The 20,742-nt window shown below is 55.3% G+C and overlaps 10 protein-coding genes across 10 annotated transcripts; 6 read left to right on the forward strand and 4 right to left on the reverse strand.

The window, feature by feature from the left end:
• Positions 1-492: 492 nt before the first annotated feature.
• BDV59DRAFT_211916 (uncharacterized protein) lies at positions 493-2,765 on the forward strand (the record flags this gene model as incomplete). The annotated part of the gene is made up of 10 exons (XM_073695910.1): positions 493-874; positions 924-976; positions 1,038-1,215; positions 1,266-1,497; positions 1,553-1,843; positions 1,893-1,986; positions 2,048-2,137; positions 2,189-2,309; positions 2,369-2,385; positions 2,432-2,765. The coding sequence occupies exons 1-10, from the start codon at positions 626-628 to the stop codon at positions 2,763-2,765; spliced, it is 1,659 nt and encodes a 552-aa protein (XP_073549875.1). The 5' UTR covers positions 493-625.
• Positions 2,766-2,894: 129 nt separating this feature from the next.
• Positions 2,895-3,829, forward strand: BDV59DRAFT_160082 (uncharacterized protein). The gene is made up of 2 exons (XM_073687530.1): positions 2,895-3,278; positions 3,329-3,829. The coding sequence occupies exons 1-2, from the start codon at positions 3,023-3,025 to the stop codon at positions 3,808-3,810; spliced, it is 738 nt and encodes a 245-aa protein (XP_073549876.1). The 5' UTR covers positions 2,895-3,022; the 3' UTR covers positions 3,811-3,829.
• A 620-nt stretch (positions 3,830-4,449) lies between these two features.
• Positions 4,450-9,830, forward strand: BDV59DRAFT_192067 (KAR9 family protein; the record flags this gene model as incomplete). The annotated part of the gene is made up of 2 exons (XM_073691990.1): positions 4,450-5,956; positions 6,640-9,830. The coding sequence occupies 2 exons, from the start codon at positions 4,450-4,452 to the stop codon at positions 9,828-9,830; spliced, it is 4,698 nt and encodes a 1,565-aa protein (XP_073549877.1).
• Positions 9,831-9,947: 117 nt separating this feature from the next.
• On the reverse strand, positions 9,948-11,052 carry BDV59DRAFT_174475 (GNAT family N-acetyltransferase; the record flags this gene model as incomplete). The annotated part of the gene is made up of 3 exons (XM_073689079.1): positions 10,542-11,052; positions 10,361-10,470; positions 9,948-10,308 (listed from the first exon to the last, which is right to left on the reverse strand). Coding segments are annotated over exons 1-3 (655 nt in total), but the record flags the coding sequence as incomplete, so codon positions are not given.
• An 80-nt stretch (positions 11,053-11,132) lies between these two features.
• BDV59DRAFT_174476 (succinate dehydrogenase assembly factor 3) lies at positions 11,133-11,858 on the reverse strand. The gene is made up of 3 exons (XM_073689080.1): positions 11,598-11,858; positions 11,443-11,542; positions 11,133-11,379 (listed from the first exon to the last, which is right to left on the reverse strand). Exons 1-3 carry the CDS (start codon positions 11,814-11,816, stop codon positions 11,294-11,296), a joined length of 405 nt encoding a protein of 134 aa, XP_073549879.1. The 5' UTR covers positions 11,817-11,858; the 3' UTR covers positions 11,133-11,293.
• Positions 11,859-12,011: 153 nt separating this feature from the next.
• On the forward strand, positions 12,012-12,785 carry BDV59DRAFT_200370 (S-adenosylmethionine-dependent methyltransferase; the record flags this gene model as incomplete). Its single annotated transcript, XM_073693568.1, has 1 exon — positions 12,012-12,785. The coding sequence occupies one exon, from the start codon at positions 12,012-12,014 to the stop codon at positions 12,783-12,785; it is 774 nt and encodes a 257-aa protein (XP_073549880.1).
• A 392-nt stretch (positions 12,786-13,177) lies between these two features.
• On the reverse strand, positions 13,178-13,912 carry BDV59DRAFT_160111 (mRNA splicing protein SMD1). Its single transcript, XM_073687532.1, has 3 exons — positions 13,794-13,912; positions 13,636-13,685; positions 13,178-13,553 (listed from the first exon to the last, which is right to left on the reverse strand). Exons 1-3 carry the CDS (start codon positions 13,805-13,807, stop codon positions 13,255-13,257), a joined length of 363 nt encoding a protein of 120 aa, XP_073549881.1. The 5' UTR covers positions 13,808-13,912; the 3' UTR covers positions 13,178-13,254.
• A 1,296-nt stretch (positions 13,913-15,208) lies between these two features.
• BDV59DRAFT_174479 (uncharacterized protein) lies at positions 15,209-15,611 on the forward strand. Its single transcript, XM_073689081.1, has one exon. The coding sequence runs from the start codon at positions 15,229-15,231 to the stop codon at positions 15,415-15,417; it is 189 nt and encodes a 62-aa protein (XP_073549882.1). The 5' UTR covers positions 15,209-15,228; the 3' UTR covers positions 15,418-15,611.
• Positions 15,209-16,049, forward strand: BDV59DRAFT_160125 (uncharacterized protein). The gene has a single exon (XM_073687533.1). The coding sequence runs from the start codon at positions 15,539-15,541 to the stop codon at positions 15,974-15,976; it is 438 nt and encodes a 145-aa protein (XP_073549883.1). The 5' UTR covers positions 15,209-15,538; the 3' UTR covers positions 15,977-16,049.
• Positions 16,050-16,505: 456 nt separating this feature from the next.
• BDV59DRAFT_174481 (uncharacterized protein) lies at positions 16,506-20,013 on the reverse strand. Its single transcript, XM_073689082.1, has 3 exons — positions 19,280-20,013; positions 17,386-19,209; positions 16,506-17,328 (listed from the first exon to the last, which is right to left on the reverse strand). Exons 1-3 carry the CDS (start codon positions 19,616-19,618, stop codon positions 16,876-16,878), a joined length of 2,616 nt encoding a protein of 871 aa, XP_073549884.1. The 5' UTR covers positions 19,619-20,013; the 3' UTR covers positions 16,506-16,875.
• Positions 20,014-20,742: the final 729 nt, after the last annotated feature.

Here is a 20,742-nt window from a genome sequence, read left to right on the forward strand (position 1 = left end):
CCGAGTTTTATACATTGTGACGGCTCACATCGTATACCTGAGTAACCGTAGTCTGCCGAGCTTCCGAGACCCATCTAGCACTATGAATTATGATAAGCTATCCCAGTGCATAATTCGATCACGTCTCGGAAATTGTTCAATTGAAATTCGAAGGCGATCCATGATCGACAGTTCCAGAAATCGGATTAGCAGGCGAGCCTCCTATCAATTGTAAAACTGTAATAGAGCATATGCCACACAAGAATTGCAGGCACTTAAAAATAACCATACTAGCTCGTCACAAATAGAGAGTCATTCCATCATTTGTAGCCCCCAGTAGGAATCTCCCTACGAGGCTCGTCGGCAAAGCTAAGCAACTTGAATATCCTCGGTTGGGATACCCACTTGAGAGCGGGGGCCTCAACGTCGCCGACGGGATTATACCGAGCCGGGCTCGGGCGAAATGCAAAGAAAGCCCCATCATGCCCCATGGGTCAGGAGCACCATATTACACGTAGATCAACCAAGTCGCCCATGTTGTTTCATTCACTCTTACGAATAACACCCCCCTCTGCAAGACGTCCAGTGTCGCCGTTATCCAGTGAACCGTGCTATTCGAGACATCTAAATCCCCGTGACATCCGCGATGGCGCATATCTATACCTCCAGCTTCAGCCCATTATGGGACGTGGAGTCGTTATCCATCCCTCAGTTCATGACCAGATACAATCCATACGGCGTGCAGGCGGATAAAGTCGTCCATAGCGATACTTTCTCAGAAAAAGCCCTCACCTATGGCTCCCTTCGTGAGCAGGCAGGCCGCGCAGCTTGGGGTCTCCGGCACAAGCTGGGTGTGAAGCCGGGGAATACTGTGCTCGCTCTTGTTCCCAATTCAGTTCGTCAATGTGTGGTGGTACGGCGAGGTGCATACTGACAATAGGCAGAATGATTTTATCCTTCTTGCTCATGCGACGTGGTGGGCGGGCGCTGTATTCGCGTGAGTGACTCCTGCCCATCTGTTGGTGCTTTTTAAATCCTACTAAAGGAAATCTCTATAGCCCGCTGAACACGGCTTCCACCGAAAAGGACATTGCCCATGTTCTGGGCCTGGTTCGTCCAACTCATGTCGCTACTATTGGAGCGAAGATCGGGATGGTGCAGAGTGCAGTAGCTTCCGTTGCATCTGTAGATTCTAAGATTTTTGCCGTTCTTAGTAGAGAAGGCGATATTCCCCAGGTATGGAAATAATTCTGGCATGATAAACTGGTTTAACGGCAGCGTGGCAGTTCCCGAACGATATCATTGGAAAGAAAGACACAGAAAGCCTCCCTCCGTATGACCTCGATGGCAAGAGCTCCAAAGAGACCCCTAGCACGATCTGTTTCTCCTCCGGTACTACTGGGAATATGAAAGGCGTGCTTATCTCTCACTATAACTTGATCATGAACACCCTTCAAATGCGGAACTCCATGCCATTGAGAGTCCACTCGGACATCCGTGAAGTCTGGTTCCCACCATGTAAGTTCTTGCACCACCAACATAGGTGGAAGGTTGGCTAACGAGTATTCGGCAGACTGTCACATCTACGGACTGTCTGTAGTTGTCTTCTGCGGCATGTGGGTTGGCGGTTTCTACCACGGGCTTCCTGCCTTTGAGCTTCTGCCTTTCTGCAAAAAATCCGCGGAGATTAAAGCGACTGATATGCATCTTGTGCCACCAGTTGCCCTTGCTTTGGTCAATGAGCCCAGTGTACAAACTTATGATCTTTCTTCTGTTGAGAGGGTGGTTGTCGCTGCCGCTCCGCTGAAGGTATCCCTGCAGCGGAAGTTGAAAGAACGCCTTCCACGAGCGAGCATCTGTCAAGGTGTGTTGGGAAATATTATGTTAGAGGAATTATGTTGACACGATTCAAGGTTACGGGCTCACGGAATGCTCCCCTGGAGTCATGCACCAGTTGTATGACGAGGAAGCGAGCTGCGGTAGTGTGGGCAAACTCTTTGCAGGAACGTGAGTTATGCTGTGTCTGTAGCTTGGTTGGTGCGCGCAGTGTACTGATGTCATGGGACAGAGAAGCCCGTCTGGTCGACCCCAACACTGGAAAGGATGTCGAACCTGGACAAGAAGGTGAATTATGGGTTCGTGGACCGCAGGTCATGATGTGAGTAGATGGATGGATTTCTTCCAGGTATAATAGCTAAGACTTTTGCAGGGGCTACTGCAACGACCCAACTTCCACAAAGGCGACCTTTTCGGACGGTTGGCTCAAAACCGGTGATATTATGAGGGTTGACGCGGATGGCAATTTCTGGGTTACGGATCGCCTCAAGGAAGTAAGTTTGCTCTCACCCATTTGAAGCAAAATTGGATTGTCTAACTGTGATTCCGCTAGATGATCAAGTATAAAGGGTAGGTCGTGGAGCTGTGATCATTATTTCACTACTAACGGGTGCAGATTCCAAATCGCCCCCTCCGAATTGGAGGACATGCTCCTTCGTCATGACGACGTGACTGATGCTGCTGTTTGCGCCGTCTACGACGATGCCCAGGCTACCGAAGTGCCGCTGGCGTATGTGAGCGTGACTCCCGAGAAAGCCAACCTGCGCGAGAATGAAGTCCAGGAAATTCTCGACAACATCCGGCAGTGGATGGATAGTCGAGTGGCAGGCTATAAGAAGTTGAGAGGAGGAGTGTTCCATTTGCAGACGTTGCCTAAGAACCCGACAGGCAAGATATTGCGACGCCTGCTGCCGGCCAAGGTGCAGGAACAGCGACGGAATCGCCTATAATCAGATCTAAATAGATAGTCAAACATGTACAGCTCTTTCGAACTACGTGGGATGGCATGTTGATAGGGATCGGCGGGGAGGCTTCTGTTTGGAGCTTAAGGCCGGAAAGGTGGTTGCTTGGTGCAGCGCTAGGAAGATGCGGGGGCTGTGTTGAACTTTACTCCGAAGTTCTCTCGTATCAGCGAATGTGCTGACTCCTGACTCTGTCTGTATTTATTCGCCGCCTCCTCATCAATTCGGTGAAGCAGCTCTCCAACATGCGTGTTGAAACCGCATGGGTGATCATTGGCAGCATTGTCGCCCCGACGTGGGCGCGAACATGCTATCATCCGAATAAGGTCGCAGTCCCAGGGGCCGTCCCTTGCACGGACGCCGAGAAAACCTTCTGCTGCGCCGAAGGGGGTTTCTGCATGACGAACGGGTATTGTGCCGGATTTGGCACCCAGCCGTACAATCTATATCGCGGAGCGTGTACGGACCAAAGCTGGGGTAGCTCCTGCACACAAAGCTGCTGTAAGCGCAATTCTCGCGCGACATCGATGGACACATGCTGACAGAACCAGTGGAGCAAAGTCCCAATTCAGGAGGCCCAATCACCTGCATCGGCAAAAACGACGAAGGGCAGTCTCTTTACTGTTGTGGTTACCAGAGAACGAACAATAGCATCACCACGTGTGCCGACGGAAGCGATCCCTTTACCATGCCGGACGGGCAGCTGATTTTCGGACGTGCTGGTCTGCAAAATGCCACCATCGCGTCTGATAATTCGGTCAATGCGACGACCTCATGCGACGCGACCTCGGGGTCTCAGTGTACGAACGCCACGGCGGTGGGAGCCGGGGTGGGAGTCCCACTGGGAGTGATCGCCATCACAACTGCGATATGGGCTTTCTGGGAGAGGCGACAGAGGAAAAAGGTCGTTGTAGCTTCCAACATGCAGGCACCAACTATCCAGGAGGCGTTTATGCCAGTGCAGGACGTTAAGCCGGTGAATGAGCTGGACGGGCAGGGAAGAATGGCGGAATTAGCGGCGAGACCAAGTTAGTTCCTGATGCTGTGACGGTATAGTGGGGAGATGCAGTGTCAGAAGGAAGACAGATGAAGTAAAACAAGTTGGAAGTGTAGAAATAGAGATTCTGGAAACATCCAAACCGGGAAATGCGGGGGCCTCAGGCACCCGAGGCGCGCTAAGCCCCAAACGGCAAAGTCGCAACAACGACCTTCCTTATGGACTCCGTACAACTTCACCATCCCAACTGCATGTCGTCGCCCATATCCTGTGTCTCCCAGGGTCAGCGCTCGAGGACTCCTCCATTCCCTCCTCAGGGGTCGACGATCGTCTCTCCTCCCCCGGCTTCTTTCATCCGGATGTTTCTATTAATATAGAACAGGCAGGCTAGACTATTGACCCGCTTCCCCTTTTAGTGGAGTACGTGGTGGGAAAACACACTCGACCTTTCCCCCTTTCACAACGTCGAAAACGTCTCTTCTCTGTCGATCCATCGTCTTCCTCCTGTTCTTCCGAGGGCCCGGCCCCTGCTTTTTATCGTCTTGACCGTGCCCTCACTTGCCTCCTTGGGGGTGACCCATATCTACCAGCCTCTGTCCCAGTCGACTGGGTGTGACTATTGGGAATAATACAGACAAATAACCTTCGCCCTTGAACGCCAATCCATCCCTCATAATGGACGAGTCGATCGAATCCGACTACGCGGCCGCCGCCCCTCCTGTCCGTGCCTCGTCGCCTTCCCCCTCCATCCCGCCAACGCCCGCCATCTCGTCCTGCCCGTCCCCGGACCGGACCTTTTCCACTGTCTCGTCCTTGTCGACCTCCTCGGCCACCTCGGCCGATGCCCGATCGTCCGTATCAGTGTCCTCCAAGAGACGGGGGTACATTCGTCCGCAGGGGGCGGAATTTGCCGAGTCGGCCAAAAACCGGGAAAGTGTCATGAGCCTTGGCAGTATCGCTCACCTGCAGTACTACTTTGCGCGCACAGGGCTGCTGGACGGCAAGGGCGGGCACGCCCGCGAGTGGAAGAAGAAGAAGCAGCAGCCCGAGGAGGAGCCCCGGCTGCTGTTGACGCCCAACGCGCGCTTCATCGACGACGACCTGACCACCAGCCCCACCCAAGAGGGCATCGACCCGGCCGACGATGCCGCCGCCGTTGACGATGACGGCGCCGTCATGCTGCCGCCGACCGTGAGCACATACAGCATCAAGACGCACCACATCCCGCCGCCGCCGGACCTCCTGGCCCTGCGGAAGGACCTTCTCGACGCGCTGAACCGAGCAGAAAAGAGCATCGACCGCATTGGCTCGCTGTCGGCGCCCTCGCCGGACATGCAGCCCCCACGCATCAACCTCCCCTCCGAGGATGCCGCCGCCGCGGACGGAGACGAGGATGCGGAGGTACAGAAGAAGCTAGCGGAGGCCACGCCGCAGGGGTGGCGGGAGATCCAGGGCATGCGGATCCTGGACGTGGTGACGCTGGCGATCCGGGCGGCGAAGATTTACTACACGGCGCATGAGCGTCCGGAGCGGCTGGCGACGATCAAGAGCGAACGTGAGATCCGGCAGGAGCTGTTCAACACGCTGGAGGTGCTGAAGCGATGGGCGTCGCGGCATTTTGTGGGTGGATTGCGCGACGACGAGCGGCTGGCCATCCTGGCATGGATGAGCAACGTGCGGGAGATGCTGCGGGAGGAGTCGCGGCTGGAGCTGCTGGAGGCGAAGGAGCGGGAAGGATGGTCGTGGATCGAGGGGGACTGGACCGGCCGGGAACGGGAACGGGAAGAAGCGTTCCTGCGCAGTCTGATGGTGACAGGCGGCGACTCCCCTCCCTTACCGACGTGGTCGTCGCCGGACTCGGGGGCGCTGCCGACACCCTTGTTGGAGCGGCTTCGCGATGGGCGTGACTTGGTGCGGATGCATAACCAGGCGGTCAAGAAGTCGAAACGACCGTTCTACGAGATCAAGTCGTTCCACCAGGACGTGAGGAAACCGTACCGGTGTGCGGAGAACCTCCGGTTCTGGCTGAAGGCGGCGGAGCTGCGGTGGGAGACGAAGCTGGAGATGGACGTCATGGGGGTGGTGCATGGCCAGAGCGATGAGGCGTGGCAGCAGTTCGACACGGCGCTGCTTGTATGGTGCAAGGCGGTTCGCGAGGAGCTGACGCAGGACTGGGGAAATGGTGTAGGGCCTGACAGGAAGATGTCGGTTGGGCGTGCATAGTATGGATACCTGATGAGTTGGTACCCCGTATTGGGTCCATGGGAGATGGACCCGGGTGTTGCGTTTGTTTGCTGACCACATTGATACCCCTTGCTTGTCCGTGATGATTGATTGATTATTTGGGAGAGGGGTGGTTGGAATGTACATAGAATGATTTCGACTATCATATACCATACGAACTACGGAGTATTCTGCACTACTCCCGGTAGTATGAGTGTCCCTAACAGAGGTCGTAGGAGTAGGAGTATCCATGCTAACGGTAATTCTGCAGGGACCGGAGAATCCCGACTGCAGGGAGGTGATCGGAGTATTTATTAGTTTAATATTTATGTTTTATCTATAGTAGGTGTCGTACTCCTTCTGGTTCTTCTATACTGAGACTGCTTATGTAGACATCGACACCTGATTAGTCCGAACGTGACCACCACCACTTCCTCTTCCTCTTCTTCTCCTCTCCCAACTTCTCTCTCTCTCTCTCACTCCCTCCCTCCCTCCACCATCTCCTCTCCTTCTCTCCCTTTTACTCTCCTCCATCTCGCCAGGAGTCAAGGGTGACATTCTTCAACCCCCCAGTCGACCACATTCCAATCCAACCTCCTATCCCCCCCTTCATTGGCTTCTCTCCCGCAACAGCCAAAACAGAACGGCCAGGGCGCTGGCCGAGTGGATCGGAAAGTGAATACCTACGTGCCATGTTCACCACGTCGACCACCTCCGCTGCGCCCCCCTCTGATCCTCCTCGTCTCGCTTCTGCTTCACCCGTGGTGTTGTCGTCTTCATCGTCTCCTCCTCCTCCGCCTCCCCCCGCGGTCTCCGTCTCCCCTCCCGCCGAATCTCCCCCGCGACGTATCGCATCCAAATCCTCCCTACGGAGTCTACGCAGTTTCGGAAGTAGCAGTGCTCACGAGGACGATCATCCCGACACTTCCTGTCTCGAACCGGATAAATCCCTCGTCCGTCCGTCCATCCTTCGTCGTCTGTCCCCCGGGTTGGCCGCACGGGTTAAACTTCTCGACGGCAGCCATAAGACCACGTCGCAGTCCCGGCACAGCCCCAGCGCCATCGGTCGCATCCCGGAAGAACACCTCAAGGAGCTGGACAGCCAGCATCAAGATCTCTCTATTCGAATCCAGAAAAAAGGTCGCGCGTGGAATGGTCTCCAACTGACCGAAAGAACCAAACAGCGACAGCCGTCCTCCGGAAGTCTCGAAGACCGACCCAAGGAACAGCGATCGGTGGTATCCGAATCTGACCCTTTCGAGGAGGAACAAGATCAGGAACCGGAATATCCACGGCCGACCGCAACCATGTCGACTGTCGACTCGATTCCCGTTGTCCCCGCCGCCCCCGAGACCGAACCGAACCGCCCTGAACAGACCGATTTCGAGAAATATGTAAAGGATACCCGTGACAGCGAGGCCATGCCGCCTCCGCCCCCTCCCAAAGACGGCCCACGTCCCCCCTCCGGCGCCTCGAACAGCACCTCCAACAAGTCCTTCCGGAAAAGCCGTCCCGCGTCCCTCTACTCCTTCAGCTCCATGCGTGTCTCCTTCATCAAGCAGGTGACCCAGCTCACCAACCTCTCGCTCCCCCAGCCAGCGGCCATGGAAGCGAGCATTGCCTCCATCTCCGGTGCCGCCGCCGCGGTGAAGGCCGTTGTGGGCACCGGGGAAAATGTCCAGATGTGGATCGGGAAGGCTGTCACCATCATGGGCGGCTTAGACGTGGAGGATGAAGTGGAATGGGCTGCATCAGGCGGCCGCGAGGGGTTGGAAGCGATCGACAAGGCCATCGCCCGATTCGACGGTCTCATCAATGCATACGTGAAGATCATCGAGGACGTGCAGTCGCGCGATGACATCGCCGACGCAAGCTCGGACAACCTGGAGACGATCGTCCGCCATATGGACACCGCCCTGCAGAGCTGGGGGCGGGCCAAGTCCAGACTGCGCGAGATCAAGGGCCACGTGGAGTTGGCGATGGAGTGGGAAGAGCTCTGGGATTCGGTGTTTGGAGATGTGGAATCGGAGGTCGATGAGCTGATCCAGCTACTCTACGACATCGAAGAAAAACGCCATCGCGTAATGATGAATACGTGGCCGCACGTCCCGGAACCCAACAGTCACAGCCTGGACATTAGCGAGCTGGAGACCATTGTGGAAGAAACCCCGTCGAACGGAGGGGGTTCCTCGAATAAGCGTCTTAGTGTAGGCTCTATCTTCGCCGTGCCGCCCACCCTGGACACCCCCATTATTCAGACGCCGCAGGATGACTCGGGCCAAAACGAGCTGATCGCCGTCTTTGCTCGCATTCAGCCCTTAAAAGCGTCCGTTCAGTTTCTCCCCATGCGACTTGCCATGTTCCAATCTCGAGCCGAAGATGTCTACCCAAGCGCCTGTGAAGACATCGACGACCGACGCAACGCTCTCGAAGAGAACTTCCGGTCCCTGGAGAAGGAGGCCGAATCCCTGCGGAAGGAGTTCAGTGAGGACCGCTGGATTCTCGTCTTCCGCAATGCCGGTGCCCAGGCGCACAAGATGTTTGAGTCCGTCGAGCGAAGTATCGTGAAACTCCAGGACGGCATCGAGTCGGGGGCTCACGTGCATAATCCCGCGAGTATCGCCAAGCGAATTGAGAGCTACGAAGCGAAGAAGCAGCATTATATCCCGGCTATCGAGCGCGTCATCTCCATCATCGAGAAGGGCATTAACGATCGGCTGACCGTCAACGGCGAGACCATGATGCTAATGTCCGATATGAAGAACAAGGTCGACGCGCTGAAGGCCAGTATCAAGGTAATGGACTCGTCGATCGAGGACCTGAATATCCCGGACAGTCAGCAACTGCGGGACTCGATATCGACGATAGTCACGATGGATAGTCCGGCCACAGGCAGCGCTGTCGATACTCCCGGTAGTTCTCCGGCCTCTTCGGTGGTCATGACTCCCGGTAATCACCGTAAAGGAGCCACCACGCCGCTGGGAAGCTCCAGCCGACGGGGTAGCTCTGTGAGCTCCGCGGCGCGGTCGACCCTTTCCAAGGTTCGAAGGTACTCTGGCCTGGCGCAACCGCCGTCGACTTTGACTACAAAGAAGTCGGCCATCCCGAAGCTAGTAGCACCCTCGCCGGCGAAGACTAACATCGCGACTACGCCCACTCCAGCCACGCGCAAGGCCCCCTCTCGCCCCGCGTCCTCGTTGGATAAGCGTCCCCGCTGGAATTCGAGTACCAACACTAATGACCTCGACGTCGGCCATACTCGCAAGCCTCCCTCCCTTCTGGACAAGCGGCCTAGGTGGAACTCTAGCACAAACACCAACGACCTGGAGGTCGGCCACGTCCGCAGACCTTCCCCGAGCCCGTCGGCGTTCCGCAAGCTGTCCAGTTCCATGTCCCGGCCTACGTCGACTCTACCTGGCTTCTCTCGCCGCGACCTCACGGCATCTCCGGCACCGTCTGCAGCGCGGTCGTCGAGCCGGATCTCCAGTCGCCTGGCGTCGCGCAGTCCCGGACGGACAGAATCCCCCACGCCGACTCGCTCCATCCTGGATCCGCCACCGTACAGCAAACTCCGCCGGCCGGCGGGGCAGGAAAATTTCCCTACCACACCACGAAACCGTCAGAGCTATGCCGGCCTGTCGTTCAGTCGCAGTGTCTCACAGGACCAGAAGCAAGGTCTTTTCAGCCCCACGAAGTCGACCCGTCCCGGCACCGCCTTGGGCCATTCTGGAAGCCGTCGAATCAGCCTGCTTCCATTGCCAAAGGCTCGGTCTGGCCGAGACAGTGCTGCGGGAAGTCGCAGCAAACTGAGCGAGCGTCCTCCCTGGCGCTAGACTCACAACCCGATGGAACAGACCGCGGTTGGTACAATATTGGACTTCTCTTCGTCATTTGTCTTCTACTTCAACATTTTACCCCATGTGATCATTCCTTCTCCCTGTATTATGTGCATTTGCGGTTACGGGTGCCGTGTGGTGTCATATACCCTTTCGTTTGAGGGACAGACTGCTTTGATTCTTGCTTGATTCCCCACTCGCATTGTCTTGTGCTTAGCGTCGATTTGTTGCGATCCGGGAGTATGGTGTCTCAATTGATTGGTTCTATACATAGTAGTGGTGCTGTCCTGTACAATATCGATGCGTCCTAAGCTAGCTGCTTCCCAATGATTAAGGCATCCACGAGATCGGAGCTGTTCGCCAGGCGCGCGGCGCCGGGCACGCGGCCAATTACCTGGAAGCCGAGTTTCTCCCAGATCTTGACCGACGCGACGTTGTTCTCGAACACGAGGTTGAATACGGAATATTTGTAGCCCTAGTCTGTCAACATGCATAGCCACGTTGATCGACGACAACCACCCACTTACCAGTTTCGGCGCATAGTCCAGATATGCTTCTGCCATGACCAGGCCCGCGCCGCGATTGCGCGCCGCCGTCGTAGTCAGGAAGCCGGCATTACACACATGCGAACAGCGGCCTACACCGTCAGTCTACTACCCGACCACCGCAGCCCCCGCCAGAGGGGGCAGAAAGACGACCGCCACCTACCAGGATAATTCGGTTTGATGTAGAACGTCCCCAGACAGTCTTTCTCCCAGTCGCGATCCGCGCGCGCCAGGCCGTCCGCCTCATCGCCGAGCAGCGCCACCACCGCAAATGTGCCGAACCAGTAGTCGGCGAACTGGTCACGCCCCATGGGCGTCTCCATCGGGTACGTGCATCCGCGCTCGATCTCGGCGCTGAATTCGCGGTGGAGGAGGTCGATGAGCCCCGCGGGCACGCTCTGCGGGCCTTGCGATATGGGGTGGAGGGTGACAGTGGTGGATTGGTCTTTGAGGAGGGCTTTGCGCGGACAGAGCTGCGGGGCACTGGCGGAGTGTGCGGCGCTGGGGGGGATTTTGGTCGAGGGATCTTCGAGGAGGGCAGGCATCCTGTTATGTTTTGTTTATGGGGTTAGGTGGGAGATTGTGATTGTATAGAGTAGATTGGGATCGATTGAGTTTTTGCGGGGATATATATATTCGGTATCGGCGCAGAGGCGGGGGATTGATTAGTCAGGTGTCGTTGGTAAGGCGTGCAGACACCAGCTACTGGACTTCTCTAGAGCCCTGGTTTTTAGATATGGATATGAGGAAGGTGAAGTGAAAGGTGCATGGTAGACAGTGTATCTGATAACATCCCCTATATACATGCAAAGGGCAAAGGTATCGTACAGTATAATACATTGCATCGCCATCATACATACCTAGCGTGCACGACCTGACAGATAGAACAGCCACAGCCATGGAGCCTCATCAGCTCTATGACTTTCCCTCTCCGCTACCCTCCTCGCCATCCGGATGCTGAATCGCCTGCATGAGCTCGTACAGCTGTCCGATCTGCTGATCTATTTGCTGTCAGTATTCCAATGCGACTCCCACACCGACGAAGGAACAAGGACGAATCTCACCGCTCATCTTGTCCAGCTTCGTCTTGTCCAGTTTCTCGCCCACCCAGGTATCTCCCTCCAGCTTCTGCGCATACAACTGCCACTCCGTGAGGAATCCGATCTGCTCCTGTGTCAGCTGTCTCCCTTCCCTCGCAAAGAAACCAGACAGTGCGTACGATATGCAGCGGGTTCTCCACGTTCCGGTGCGCCCGGAATTCACTCTTCACGTAGCCATCGCCGAGGACGCGCATCTCCGGATCGAGTTTCTTGCGGTGCACGCGGAGGATGCGGCGGTAGAGTTGGAGCGGCGGGAGGAGCGCGAGGGCTTCGGTGAGGCTGGACTTGGAGCCCATGGAGGCCGGAGTGGCCATGAGAAGGCGGGAGAAGATTCTCATGATGGATGGAGAGGGAGATACAGCAGAGTAGAAGTAGGAGAGAGCGAAGGGAAAGAAGAGGAAGTGATGGATGACTGATGACATCGCGCCGCGGGCCATTGGCCAATCACCGCCCGCCGATCGGTCTATCAAAATCATCATCCGCCAGACTCTTCTATACAACTACACAACCACCTCGTCGCCCTAGCAGCAAAAATGCTCCCCACCCCCTGCACCTCGCACGTCTCCTTCGACACCATCTACGAACCCTCTGAGGACTCCTACCTCTTCCTCGACACGCTCTCCTCCGCCCCGGAATCCGCATGGCTCGCCGCCCGCTTCAACTCCACGACCGCTAGTGCCGCACCGCTCATCGTCGAAGTCGGCTCCGGCTCCGGCGTCGTGCTCGGGTTTGTCGCTGCAAACTCCCACGACATCTTCCGCCGCCGCGACGTCCTCACCCTCAGCACAGACGTGAACCGCAACGCCTGTCTCGCCACGCGCGAGACCGCCCGCAAGGCCATCCACGACCGCCAACAGCCCCCGCAGACCACCCATCTCGCCTCTCTCATGGCGGATCTCGCCGCGCCCCTGCGCCCGGGCTCTGTCGACGTCCTCCTCTTCAACCCGCCGTACGTCCCCACCGAGGACCTGCCGCGGCTCCCGTCGGCGACGGAGCAGGACCGCATCCCGGACGAGGCGTCGCGGTCCGCCAAGTTCGAGCGCGACTCGTATTTCCTCTCGTTGACGTATGCGGGCGGCCGCGACGGCATGGAGACCACCGATCGGCTGCTGGAGGAGATCCCCCGGGTGCTGGACGCCGCGCGCGGCGTGGCGTATGTGCTGCTGTGTGCGCAGAACAAGCCGGCCGAGGTGCGCGAGCGGATCCGCGCGTGGGGAGACGGCTGGAATGCCGTCTTTGTCGGGAATAGTGGGGTGCAGGCTGGGTGGGAGAAGTTGGTGATTGTGCGGATCTGGCGGGACGTGTAGATAGATAGACTGCGGTACAGGGGGGAGGGGGGAGGGGATAGAGCTTATGACCGATATGATTGGAACGTGATTACGATTGTACAGTGTTGGTCTTTTAATCTTTCCGGCGCAGCGGTGGCGCGCAGTTTCGGATTCGAAGTCGATATCCTTGTATATCGATGGAGCATCCTGCCGCCGTGCGGTCTGTCGGCTGTGCCGCGATACCTTGCTCTCGCGCGATCCAAGAGTAATTATCTTCTCGTCCATCACCGCATCCATACAGCAGGAACCAGGCCGAAGGCTCGAATACTCGGTAATGAAAAATTCACGTCGTAGAGATCAGATCACCCATAACGAACCCATCGAACAAACAGAAAAAAAAGTATGACAAACACTAAAAGGAAAAGCAGAAACTCCCGGAGCCATGTTTCTATACCACTGTCTCTGTAAGAATTTTGTCCCCTGAACCAACCAGCCCATCAGTCAATCATTAGAATCCACGACCGCGACCCCGGCCGCGTCCACGGCCTCTACCGCCGCGCCCGCCGCGCCCGCCACGGCCGCGGTCCGCTTCCTTGCGCGCCTTGTTCTTCGGCTTGGGCTGGTCGTCCACGAGGAGGGTATCCAGCGGCAGACTGTCGGGGAGGATGTAGTAGCGGATCGTAGAGCCTCGGATGTTGATCGTGTCTAGGGAGAGAGGATCGCGGCCCTTGGGGGTCATCTTGACCGCGCGGAGGGCGGTGTTCATCTGCGGCGAGACGGAGGTGATCGTGCCGTGAAGGATTGTACCTGGATCTGTCGTCAGCGGGAGACAGGCCGAGGAGGGAGGGAGAGAGGGAGTGCCGGAGAGCACGAGGCGGATGCAACGCACCATTTTTTAACTCGATCGTCACCGTCTCATTGGCGCACTTCATCAGGAATCTACCATCCTCCCATTAGCCGTTGGCTCGTGACGCTGTCTGGATGCGTGGACAGCTCCAGCGCCAGCAGAGAGCTCCGCTGCAAAATTCCGCGACGGGGTGAACGTACCGGACGAGCTTCATGGTGGCGAAGTCAAGGGGGAAATGCACGGAAAGGGGTCTTTAGAGAGAGATGCGGTCCGACGTGGGGGAATTCGCGATATTGTCGAGAAACAGGGCGTCGAGCGTCGACCGGTGTATCTACGTCTGGGCGGAGCTGGTTTGATGTCGGCGGTGCAGAGGCTGTGGTCACGTGACACCGCTTCTACTGCTACAGGCAATCCAGCACGAACGCATCCAAACTCAACCACCGTCTATTTGCACACTGTTGCAGTGGAGTCTGCTAATTATGGATCACGCATTTTTCCATCATTTCTGAGGAGATCAAGAAGACGTGCTCTGAAGCCGGGGTTATATTATTACCTGCCACCATGTTCACCAGGCCTGAATCCTATCGAGGAATTCTGTTTCTGAACTGAAGAGCTATATCAAGTGAAATTGGAAACGTTACGAACCTGATCCTAGTCAGAGCTTCGTTACTTTTCTGCAAACGTGCATCGACGCAGTCGGTGCGAGAAGAGACAGCGCGGAAGGTCACTTTCGCCATGCCGGGATAACAATCGAAGAATCTGAGGAAGAATGAATAAGAAGGACGATGTCCTATCTCGGTTACACTTTCATTCAAAACCGGTGCCCGCGTTTCATACACTTCAATCGGTTTCCCAGTATGCATGGCAAGAGGAAGTAAACCGCTTTTGAAGGAGCTCCAACCAATCGCTCATCGGAGACCTCAATATCGTATAGTCATCAAACAATTCCATCCCAACACTTTAGCCATATGGCAGCTTGTTATTGGTCTATACCAAGGGGTATATCATGGCCGCACAGACGCCTTCGCTGTCCATTTAAGCCCAGAGTTAGGGTCACATGTGTCGCGTGTCTCCCGTTAGGACATTGCTAGTGCGGCTGAACCCAATCAACTGCATCCTACATGTTGTTGAACGTTAAGTTCTAGCCTTTTCTTTCATCATTGGGATAGACACACCGGGACCTTCTGAAACACTCGATATCCTCAAAACAACTGGGGCTGAGCTGAACCGACGAGACTTGCCCTCCCATGCACGTACCGAAGTTCGCTCCCCTGAAGACACCACGCATTAATTTTCCCCCAGTGATGCACCTTTAGGTATACAGAGCCTTTGATATTCCAGGCTGGATTGCACCTATTGACTTAAAACAGACCAATATTCGCGCCAAGTTGAACCACGCGTCTGCTAAAGACGCAGATATCTGGCACGGGCGACTTCGAAATTCAAAAATTCACGGATTATGAAATACCTCCGTACGCTATTTTGTCACATACCTGGGGCGAAGATGAAGTTCTTTATCAAGAAATCAACGCAGGCGGCGCAAAGAAGAGCGGATACGAGAAAATCACCCAATGCTGCTTGACAGCTAGGTCGAACGGCTTCAAGTACGTTTGGATAGATACTTGTTGCATTGACATGACAAGCAGTGCGGAATTGTCCGAGGCACTCAATTCTATGTATCTCTGGTACCAAAACGCCAAGGTATGCTACGCGCATCTTGCGGACGTACAATCCGAAGGCGAACTCGTGAAGAGCAGGTGGTTCACGAGGGGGCTGGACCCTTCAGGAGTTGATCGCTCCACAAGAAGTAATATTTCTCAATAAGGATTGGAAGGTCCTGGGAAATAAAGCGGATCTTCGAGATGAGATCTCTGAATGCACACAGATTCCTGCTAGCATCCTGTCGGGAGAAGAAGACCTTGAAGCAGCCAGTGTCGCACAGAGAATGTCATGGGCTGCAAAACGACAGACGTCTCGAGTGGAAGACCGCGCCTATTCCCTAATGGGTATATTCAGCGTTAATATGCCACTAATTTACGGGGAAGGAGAAGTCGCCTTTATTAGACTTCAGGAGGAAATTATGCGGATCTCAGATGATGATAGTCTTTTCGCATGGGCATCTTCCGATAATCGCGGCGGACTCCTTGCTACCTCTCCAACCGACTCCTCACACTCCAATAATATTGCCCGAACTGATCCGTTTGGTACTCTCGACAACCCTTCTACTATAAGCAGTAGAGGGATCCATTTAGATCTTCGCTTCATAGGCATAGGATGCGAAGGTCTAGGGCTCGCCATCCTTCACTGCAAAGAAAGAAGTGGGGGGCATAAGTTAATCGCTATCTACTTGAGAGATTTATTTTTGACCATGAACTTGTTTTAAGAGGGTCCAAAGTGGAAAGGTTGAGAAGCTTGACTTGAAAAGATTTAGAGCATCCCAATATCCTGTGAGAAGGATTTGTGTCCAGGCCGGTCGCACGATGCGCCGTATATGGACGCCAAACGCTGTCAAACAGGATAGTGTTCCCCCAGAGCAGATCTATTTTGATGACAGACTAATACGCTTAATGGATTTCAAAAATCCAGCAGCATTGGTGGATGCTGCAAGGGCAGGGAATGCGGACCTTACTTGGTTGCTATTAACACGGAGTGATGTCAGTATAGAAGCAACCGATCAATATGGTCGGACATCACTGTCATGGGCTGCTGAGCAGGGCCATGAGAATATTGCCAAGTTGTTACTGGGGAGAGGCGCTGCAACCGAGACAAAGGATGCCTTGGGTGAAACACCACTATTACGGGCCACAAAAGCGGGGCATGAGAGTATCGTCAAGCTGCTTCTTAACAGAGGTGCTGCAACCGAGACAAAGGATGCGTTGCGACGGACACCGCTATCACGGGCCGCAGGTATGGGGTATGAGAATATTGTCCAGCTGCTTCTTAACGAAGACGCCGCAACCGAGACAACGGATAGGTATAATAGAACACCGGTATCATGGGCCGCAGCAAAGGGGCATGAAAATATTGTCAAGCTACTTCTTGAGGCGCCGCAAACAAGACAGAAGACAACTCCCCAGCGAAGGAAAATGGGGTTATTCTCAAGCCACTTCTCGAGAGAGATGCTACAACTGAGGCGAAGAGATCAATCTGACGAGACACCTGCGCGGGACTGATACAGTTTCCTCACCCACTGCTAAGTCCTTACTGTACATTTATTATTGGGGTACAAGTAAGAATAACCAAAAGCCAACGCCCTCGGGTTAGATTCAATCGACCCTCACTTTACAAAACCCCATGCCGCGCCTTGAAGATAGCAATCTTATCGTCATAAAACAGGATCTCGCGCAGCCGGAACGTCACGCGCGGCCGACGACTGTCTGTGTCGGAGTCATCTTCGTCGGAGAACCCGACGTCGTCAGAGGAGGACTCCGAGTGGGAGTCGACAACGCTGGCGGCCGCCTCGTCGTTCTCACCGTCGTTCGTGTCGTCGTCGGAAACGGGCCACGGGTCGAATATCTCATTGAAGTCGTCTTTTTCGTGGCGGTTGGCATCCATGATCTCGTAGCATTTATCCTGCATGCCCACATACGTCAGGCCAATGTCCGGCCGAATCGTAACTATATCTAGGATCTGTAGGGCCAGTTCCTTCGCATCCCGGTGCTTGGCATCGGCGATATTAGATATGTGCAGTGCGCGCAGCTGGGGTACGTTGGGGAGTCGCTGGAGGAAGTAATGCTGGAGCTGTAGTTAGTACCTACGATAGGACCGAAAATGACGGTAGACGGAACGTACCCAGTCCTTGGCTCGGATCGTCATGGATATCTCGCGCAGCTGAGGCATGCGTCCGCTGGTGACGAAGGCAATCATCTCGCGCGTGAACATCCACTTCCGCCAACGGTTACTCGCGATCTCGATCCCGCCTGACGAGCGCTCGGTGCTGTCAATCAGTATCTTCCTCAAGCTCGAGCGGTGATTGCGGATGATGTTGCGGTAGATTGCGTCCACATGGACGATCGAGTCGTACAGCGAAGCATCGTGCAGGAATACACTTTCCAAACTATTGGGGGCGAGTGCGTCCTTGATAAAGAGCAAGAGGTAGGGAGACACGGCATCGGTGTGGAGATGCCTGATTCTCAACACATACTCCGACGAGGAACTCATCTGACTGCTGGCATCTTTTTTCCCAGACTTGGAGCCAGAGCGCGGCTCAGGGTATGGCGCAAACTGGCGTCGAAGAGTCCTCCAAAGCTTTTCGTGACCATCACAACGCAGGATCGTCAGAGTCGTTATCCGGGACCAATCAAGCATCTGCGTTAGGACCGGAATGCACAGAGCGACGCGCTCTAATTCCAGGACCTCGAGTTTGAGGGGGCTACGCTCAGGGCTCTTGGGTGTCTCCGCACTGGCTCCATTTGACTTTTGCGTACTATCAACGGCATCCGAAGTACTCATAAGGTCTGGCGATGGAGGTACTTGGGTCGAGACATCCTCCATCACAGGGTCGGTCGGCCCTGACTGCCCTACAGATGCCACATGCGAAGTGCCCAACGACGGTTCACTCGACGTGCTTGTGATACCAGCGGTGTCCCCAGTCGGCACTGGGCCATCAGAAGCCTGATCAGCTTTCGTCGAGCATCCGTCAGGTCCCCGAAGCGGCACCCTACTGCACCCACTGAATAGAACGCCAAGAACTCCTCCAGCCTTGGGCCAGCCAGATATCCAAACGTAGGGCAAATCTTGCGCCAGGGACCAGCCTCCGGCGGGCTTCAACCAGTCTAGCTGGTATATCTTCATCGATATGCCGATGCGCAGCTCTTTCAGCTTGTCCCAAGACCGATGAATGAGCACAGCTGTCTCTTCCAGATACGCCACCTCGTCGATGTCAAGCACGCTCAGACTCTTCAGTGGCGGTAATATGGACAGGGAGGGGTATTCTACATGCGCGTACCGCTGCATCATTGCGGATTCGCCCCTGTATAGCGAATGAGTCAGCGGAAGTGCCGTGGAGGATGAAGTGGGGAGAACGCGCATCGCGTTGTCCGAGTTATCGTGCCATCGCACCCACACGCGCTCCAGGCGACATTCGTGCCCGGGACGATCTGCCAGCGATGCCAGCGCAATCCAGACATCCCGCAACACGCCCGTTGGCATGTCCCAGATGAACGCTTCCAGGTTGATCATTCGCGCCACGGCCAAGGCCACCAGCGTTCCCAACATTTTCCCCGTCTCCTTGGTGACGGCGTATTCCTGTACCCAGGGCAAGGGGCCGTTGCCGACGGAGAATTTGCGTGTATACTGCGCATAGTAATTTCCACGCCGGATCTTCCGCACCGAATCCGCTGGTGGTGTTGGGTTGGGCGGGTGGTGTTCACTGCATCCGCACGTCGGACAAGGTTGGAACGAGCGGTGGAATGGAGGTAACTGCTGAAAGACATCTTCGCCCATCACCAAGGTTGCCAGACCGTAGGAGAGGGCGTCAACGCCTGCGGGGTGATCGGAAGACGAGAGTGAATCGGGCCACACGATATCGAATCGTGAGTACATCTGCGGGATGGCGAGAGCATGAAGAGCGGAGCATGTCAATGCCAACGAGGTCAAATCATTGGTGTGTGTCACCTGCATCCAACAAGAGTATAGTTTAGCATCGGTATGTATCCAGTGGGAGGAATACCTCAGTGTGTCGCACCTCTTTGACGATCTCCTGCAGTATATCCATGGGGAGGTCGAGGAGATGGAGGGGCTGTCTCGCGGGTACTGGGGCGGACCCAGTCCCCGCGTGCTTCACTTCTGATGTCGCCGCGCCATCGTCGTAAGAAGCACATGGCTTGTCGGGCAACGGAAGGTTGCGTAAGAGCTCATCCGACATGTCTCCATTCGATTCCTCGGCCGTCTTCCTTTTGTCTCCCGACTGACCTCCTGGTACCGCTGAAGCTGTGCTTGCGCTTGATACGTATTCATCGTCTGACGACAAGGCCAGGTCGGAGCTGACCCTAAACTCCGTGAACGCAATGCTGTGGTTGGCCATGGTGCTGCAGCCCAGAGATCACCGGGAAAGGACACAAGGCATCAGCGAAGAGATAAGTCGAAAATCCACAACGACGGCGATAGATCTGAGCAGGGACAGACAGAACTGCGGAGTATAGGAAGAATTCAGGTAGATCAGCGGTAGCGACGGTCGTCACGGCTCCGCAGGTGGGGACGGATGAAGGCTGCAGCGGGTGATGCGGCCAAACAATCGATCACAGCTCGTTCCACAGAACGCAAATGCCAGTCACGAATGTCGCAGCTGAAGACCTCGTCCGACGTTGGATCTGGCGTTTGCCTCACCAGAGGCAAGGGGTGGTTGAAGACAGACGAGAGTTGTGAAGTAAGACTAGTGGCTGCTCTGCCGCCTCAGGCAGATCCCCCGGTGCACGTGCCATTTCCCAATCTGGAAGCTTGTTGTATATTGCACGCATAGGTAAGATATGTAATTGCACAATCCATACAGTGCGGCCAAGAGATATTATTTATTTTTTTTTAAACCATATGTAGACTAACTCTCTTTGGCATAGACGTTAAGAAACAATTCCAAGGAGTCTGGAGTGGGCACGGCGGTTGTGCAAGGCACTGTAATTTGAGTTCAATCTTGCGAGCAAAACCCCCAATGCACCGCCTCCCGACCATCCTCGACAAGTGCTTTTTGGGGCTGGGCATGGGATCCGCGATGACGGAATTTCATCAGCCTTATCCTGCGACACAAACAAGAGGAGCAACATACCCCAGGGCTGTGGTCTGGGGTTTCCTTCGTCATGTAAAGGTGGCATACTGGCCGCAACGAGAAGAGCTGGATGGACTCATCTTCGATGCATGGGCTTTGATTTGGACTTTATGTAGCGATATAGCATGGATTGTAGATACATCTATAGATATAAGCGGATGATATCTGTTCGTACCCGGTGCAAAGAGGATATGATTGCCCTATTGGACCACATCTGGAGGCCCATACTGGTCATGCTTCTCGCCTCAGGCGGCCAGGCCTCCGGGTCGGTCTAGTCGTCCGCGGGGAAGGAGGTGAAGCTCATATCGAGGTTATTATATATATCAGCGACATTCTATTTTAGATAGGCGCCTGGTTCGGAAGTGAGTGAGGGCCCTTTAATATATCTA

Source organism: Aspergillus ambiguus (assembly GCF_047715705.1).
Source record: "Aspergillus ambiguus strain CBS 117.58 unplaced genomic scaffold BDV59scaffold_8, whole genome shotgun sequence".
Classification (NCBI taxonomy): Eukaryota; Fungi; Ascomycota; class Eurotiomycetes; order Eurotiales; family Aspergillaceae; genus Aspergillus; species Aspergillus ambiguus.

What these genes read in the sequence shown, in the direction of transcription:
- BDV59DRAFT_174481 (XM_073689082.1), bottom strand. Translation starts at nt 19,618, where the DNA reads ATGGCCAACCACAGCATTGCGTTCACGGAGTTTAGGGTCAGCTCCGAC. An exon ending in TGCAGGAGATCGTCAAAGAG is followed by an intron (nt 19,210 to 19,279) that starts GTGCGACACACT and finishes TGTTGGATGCAG; the next exon opens with GTGACACACACCAATGATTT. An exon ending in CGATCCGAGCCAAGGACTGG is followed by an intron (nt 17,329 to 17,385) that starts GTACGTTCCGTC and finishes CTACAGCTCCAG; the next exon opens with CATTACTTCCTCCAGCGACT.
- BDV59DRAFT_160082 (XM_073687530.1), top strand. Translation starts at nt 3,023, where the DNA reads ATGCGTGTTGAAACCGCATGGGTGATCATTGGCAGCATTGTCGCCCCG. An exon ending in CTCCTGCACACAAAGCTGCT is followed by an intron (nt 3,279 to 3,328) that starts GTAAGCGCAATT and finishes TGACAGAACCAG; the next exon opens with TGGAGCAAAGTCCCAATTCA.
- BDV59DRAFT_160111 (XM_073687532.1), bottom strand. An exon ending in GACGATCGAGTTAAAAAATG is followed by an intron (nt 13,554 to 13,635) that starts GTGCGTTGCATC and finishes CGACAGATCCAG; the next exon opens with GTACAATCCTTCACGGCACG.
- BDV59DRAFT_174479 (XM_073689081.1), top strand. Translation starts at nt 15,229, where the DNA reads ATGACAAGCAGTGCGGAATTGTCCGAGGCACTCAATTCTATGTATCTC.
- BDV59DRAFT_174476 (XM_073689080.1), bottom strand. Translation starts at nt 11,816, where the DNA reads ATGAGAATCTTCTCCCGCCTTCTCATGGCCACTCCGGCCTCCATGGGC. An exon ending in TGGAGAACCCGCTGCATATC is followed by an intron (nt 11,543 to 11,597) that starts GTACGCACTGTC and finishes ACACAGGAGCAG; the next exon opens with ATCGGATTCCTCACGGAGTG. An exon ending in GAAGCTGGACAAGATGAGCG is followed by an intron (nt 11,380 to 11,442) that starts GTGAGATTCGTC and finishes GACAGCAAATAG; the next exon opens with ATCAGCAGATCGGACAGCTG.
- BDV59DRAFT_160125 (XM_073687533.1), top strand. Translation starts at nt 15,539, where the DNA reads ATGTCATGGGCTGCAAAACGACAGACGTCTCGAGTGGAAGACCGCGCC.